A 5,413-nucleotide genomic window follows, 5' to 3' on the forward strand; every position below is an offset into this window, starting at 1 on the left:
AAGTCAGGCTGGTCAGACCCTAGTTAACAAGTATAGGGTATAGCCAATCCTACTTGTGATGTACCACTCCAATTCATTAGATATTGAAATTTTGGGCTTGAATCTCTCCATTTGATCACAAATTAAATGCACACAGGAAAGATAACTTGGGGTGTCTGCCTATAATGAAACCAAGTCTCAACTAAACTAAAAAAATTATCACTTTTTTTTCCCTTGAAGAAAAACCATGTAACTTTTTTATGAGAATGGTGCCATTACCTTTTTCTCTTTTCAACCCTAAATGCAAATTAGATAGAAGGACAATGATAATTATAATACAAAGATGTTTTAGTTTCAGCACAAAGAAGTTATATTTAAAATCTTATAGGGATACAAAGCCTTAAAAAGAGTTACACAACTAAAAAAAAACGAATACAAATCCTCAGTACCATTTTTTGTGTACTACTTGATGTTCCACCAATCACAACTTGTCATGTATTGTTTTTTTTTTTTTTTTTTCCATTTTAATCTTCAATTATTTTATAAGGAAAATAATGTCAACAAATGGCAAGTTGTAATTGGAAGTACATAGAAATGGCACAAAGGATATGTATTCCAAAAAAACACGTATACAATAATACGACCATAATAAAGTTGACAAATACAGCTACATCAGTTATGCTGAAAACATGCCTACAGACCTAGGAATTACATCAAAACATAAAGCCGAATCCAATCCATGAACATCCTATGCAATAATAAACGGCAGAACAGTCAGCATGAACTCCTCATAATTGAAAGTTGCTGAACCTGAGTACGTTCTGTCCTTCTCCTTGAATTTCTCAGTTAGTCCCTGCAAGACACATGATTAACAGCAATCTTAAAAACCAGGTAAAGTGGAAATCTCCTGGTCCATGACCAAAAAGAGCAATCCTTGGTTGCCCACCCAAACAACAGCGATTTCACATTCAAATAGGCAAACAATTCAATTTCTTCAAGTGAGGGAAAACTCAGATTTAAAGATTTAATACAAATTTACAAAATATAAATGCGAAGGTTTGCAAAAATATCAAAGACGAAAAAAACGTAATTCAGAAAAGAAAAAAAAAAAAAAAAATCTTCTGCTACTCTCTTGGTAATGTAATCATATTGCAAAGAAAAGTTCTTGGCATTCCACAATTGGGTGCTATTGTCAATATGAGAAATTTCAGTGGTGTTGGAGATATTCAAGTTAATAAAAATTCAAGGAGATAAGGCAACTACTTCTGATGTATAGGGCGTTTGGCCCCCACAATTTCACAGTGTATCTGGCTTTGCACTTAACATTTAAAACTGCCAAAAAATCTCGAGTTCATTTTGCAGCTATCCAGCTGCTTTTTCAAAAATGGAGTTTTAGAAATTTAAATAGAAGTCAGAAAAGTAAAAAAAAAAGGGGGTGGGGGGGGAGGGGGGGGGGTGGTGGAATTCCCTCTTCATCTAGTGTTGAAACCAAGTAAAACAGCAGAAAGGCCCCACTAGATCCAACCTAATTAGTGCATTAGCAAGAGTGGAGACATTATTTTTATCACAATGATGATGATGATGATGTTAAATAAATGATGAGCTCACCTTAACTGTTAGACAGCACCTGCATAAAATTGAAAAAAAACAATGAAGTTGGTCAATAATAAACATAAAATAATTTTACAACTTAAAATTGAATCAATTAAATGAAACAAAAGAGCATCAGATTCTCCAACCAACCAACAAAAAAGTGAAACAAAAAACAGCACGTACTCAATGAAATTATCATATTCAATGGCCTTGCTTTTGCCTCCAGTTTTGTCAAACTTAGAAACAAGCAGATCCAAAACCACTGGTGAGACAGCAAATCCAAGACTCAAAAGTGCCTCTCGCAATTCAGTTGAATCAATTCTGCCACTCCTGTCCCTATCAAATCTCTCAAAAATATCCTGAGGAAATTGCAAAAGAGTAGTAGACAATTAGAAAAACGAAATTAAATTTGAAGAGGAAAAAAAATGTACTGTTAGTATCAATGATAATTTAACACCTCCTACTTACCCTCCAACTCTGTAGACTGTAAAATAATGAAGTGAATTCCTTAGGTCCTGCATTAACATTACAAATTAAACAAGTCAATAAACGTTTTTTAGGAGGAAAACCAATGGATTCAAAGGAAGTAAAGCTTAGATTTGAGTAGTTTAGCCACTTCAATCCCAAAATGATCAAATACCTACAAAGTATGGAAAGAGGAATTCTTCATATGCAAAATAGAAAAATTCAATACAATTTTTACTAATTGTTTGGGAAAAGTATAAATTGTTCCACAATTCTTAATATCCCTTTTTTTTTCTTTTAACAACAAAGTGGGGGAGTGGATTCGAACCCAAGATACCCTTTATGAAAAAAATAATGCTGTTGGCTTCCTAATAACTCAAGTTAATTATTAAGTAAAGGAAAAAAACGAAGTCAATATGACTTGGGCTCAACCAAGTCAATTTGGAATTTCCTTGATAAGAACATGTCAAATTTAACTTAAGTGCAGTTAACTAGGTGTAATACATTCAAACACATAGCTATATTAAATTTATTTGTCCTTGGAACTATCACAAATAAAACAAACAAACAAACAAACAAAAGTGCGAAGATATCAAAGCAAATGAAAGCTGATTTGAATTCTTTAATGTTACCCTCACCTAACAACATAATCAATATAATAAGAGGCAATGTAGTCATTCACCATGTAACATTAGTACTAAACATACATATATATACACTCCTACACATGAAAAAGTGATGAATTCCATATCAAAACATCACATGCATGAAGCAAGTGGCTAGAATTTCACATACTACTAGACAACTACACATGATAAAAAGTCTAAAAAAGGGTCCAACATATTCCACAACCAACGTAGAAAGTTGTTGAAATAATAATAATTCTCCTTCTAAAGACAACCAATCACACATCAAATTTTACAAATTTTACAAATTTTACAACTTAAATGGGCTATGGGGCTATATAAGAACCAATAATAATCGGGTGACACTAAACATAACATTATTGGATGTGAAAGAGCACAAAACTGGTGGCCCTCACAGATAATCATTGCCACGTTGAATGACAGATATGCCCTCCAAACCAATCAAACTGCGCTCAGATTTCGAAACTTCAAAGAAACCTAACACGCAAAACGCATTATTTTATTTTTGTTCCAAATGCAAAGCAAAGCGCGTGAGTATATTCCGCAAAAAAGTCACTTAGACATTATTGACGAAAGAACAAGGGCATTATCGACATTTCAACGCATGAACCTCATCCTTGTAAATCGCGCCACGCGTCAAGACTCAAAACTTCAGACTTCAGTTCTCAATGTGAAAGAAAAGATACATTTTACACCCTATGAATTTTTAGTGAATTGCTTTTTAGTCACAAAATTTTATAATTAAAAAAAAAAAATCATTTTAACGTTTACTAAACTTTATCAAAAAGTTTGATTTTCATCCTAAACTTAAAAAAATTTCGTTTTTCCCCCTGGAAAATGTTTTACTTTTTGTTCTTAAATTTAAATTTAATGGACTAAAATCACAATTCACAAAAATTATAGGTTCTAATTGCAATTTTGTTTTGAACTCGTGTGTTTTCACTTGGAAATCATTCATCAGCAAAACCTAATTTAGAAAGATTTTTCAATTTCTTTTCCCCCAAACTGAATTTTTAACTGATCAAATTTCAGTTACACCATTAAAAAACAAAAAACAAAAAACAAAATTCAGTTACAATAATAAATTTTCCATAAATGGAAACACTAACCGATTCTCCTGGCGTTGGAATTGGTGAAGTGGTTCATGAGAAGATGAACGGTCCTCAAGCTGAAGCTCTGGTCGTACGAAGACAGCGCGCGTTGCAACTCCTTGTCGTCGATCAAGCCACTCCCGTCCTGATCGGCGATCTTGAAGCAAGCGACGACGTTTGGATCGGTTCCGGGAGGAAACGCCGACGGTACCAGAGACGCGAACGGGCTGCCGTAACCAGGAGCAGAGGGAGGGTAGCCGGAGCCGGAGGAGTAGTCTTTAGGTGGCTTGTTTTCCTTTGGAGGCTTGTGAGGGTCGTAGGGAGGAGCGGACGGTGGAGCTGAGCCGTAGGGGGCGGCGACGGGAGCGTAAGGGGAGTGGGAGTGGGGTTGTTGGGGTGGAGCGCCGTAGGGAGCGGCGTAGCCTTGGGGTTGTTGGGACGGCGGTGCGCCGTAGGGAGTGGCGGAGCCGTAAGGGTTTGGTGGCGGTGGCTGGCCGTAGCCGTAGCCGGAGGGCTGGTGTGGATAGCCTGACATGGATTTTTGGTTTCTTTGTTTTTGGATTGAAATTGTTGTGAGTGTGTTTTTCTGAGTCTTTGGGCATGGGGTTTTATAGAGGCATAAATGACATGTTTGGGCTCTAGAAAGGGGATGTTTACACAACTGCCATCGTTATTAAATTTAAAAAATAAATAATAAAAAATTAGATATAATAGAATTTATAAATTTATGTTATCCATCCAGGATAAATTTTTTTACACATTATTCAAAACGTTATTTTTAGCTACGATTGTGTTTTTCTTTTTCTTTTTTTTGTAAATTTCATTAACATATTTGAGGATTGGGTTAATGCCAATTATGTCTAATACTTTTCAAAGTTAATCAATTTGATCCTTAAACCAATTTAGTCTTTAAAACAATTGAGAAAAAATATCTAATTTTGAAAAGTATTAAACCTGATTAGCATTGTCTAAAATCTCAAGGTATGCTAGTAAAATATACCAATTTTTTTCATAACTTAAATAACAAAAATATTAAGCTATGCCAAATCAAGCTCAAAGCCCAAGGTGATTAGTTGGGTTTGTAATTTCTAGATCTCATTGGTTGTGTTAATTGCTATGTTTTAAAAATTGAACTGAATCGGTTGGTTGAATTGGGAACTGAAGGTTAGTTCGATCTAAAAAAAATGCCTAAAACTAGTAAAAATTGAGAACCGGAGGCAAATTCAGTTTTGCCTCTGGTCCGGTTTTTAAAACTATGGTTGTGTCTTTTTTTTTTTTTTTTGATAAACACATACTAAATAATATTAAATATATAATTATCAGCTATAAGGGATATATTTTAAAAGAAAAAGTACACTGTCCTATACTCGTTTTCTGTAAGAAGGATAATTATTTAATAATAATAAGATATTAAATGCATTTTAATCTATATCTTATTAATAAAGGAAATTTTATTTAGGGGAAAGATTTTACTGGATTCAGATCCTATAGATTTCTTAAGGTATTTTATTAAATAGATTTCCTTAAATCTTAACCATTCTTTAATGATTTAATAGTGTAGATTTTGTCATGTCAGCATTCCACTAACAATAATCTTAATTGTTTTATTTGCAACGTTATTATATTATTTTAAAAATA

At 33.8% G+C, this 5,413-nt stretch overlaps 1 protein-coding gene across 1 annotated transcript; it reads right to left on the minus strand.

The window, feature by feature from the left end:
* Nucleotides 1–477: 477 nt before the first annotated feature.
* On the minus strand, nucleotides 478–4,372 carry LOC111992300 (calcium-binding protein CBP). Its single transcript, XM_024024173.2, has 5 exons — nucleotides 3,794–4,372; nucleotides 2,041–2,087; nucleotides 1,756–1,931; nucleotides 1,588–1,606; nucleotides 478–832 (listed from the first exon to the last, which is right to left on the minus strand). The coding sequence occupies exons 1-5, from the start codon at nucleotides 4,308–4,310 to the stop codon at nucleotides 728–730; spliced, it is 864 nt and encodes a 287-aa protein (XP_023879941.1). The 5' UTR covers nucleotides 4,311–4,372; the 3' UTR covers nucleotides 478–727.
* Nucleotides 4,373–5,413: the final 1,041 nt, after the last annotated feature.

Source organism: Quercus suber, unplaced genomic scaffold (assembly GCF_002906115.3).
Source record: "Quercus suber isolate HL8 unplaced genomic scaffold, Cork oak 2.0 scaffold_547, whole genome shotgun sequence".
In the NCBI taxonomy this organism is placed as follows: domain Eukaryota; kingdom Viridiplantae; phylum Streptophyta; class Magnoliopsida; order Fagales; family Fagaceae; genus Quercus; species Quercus suber.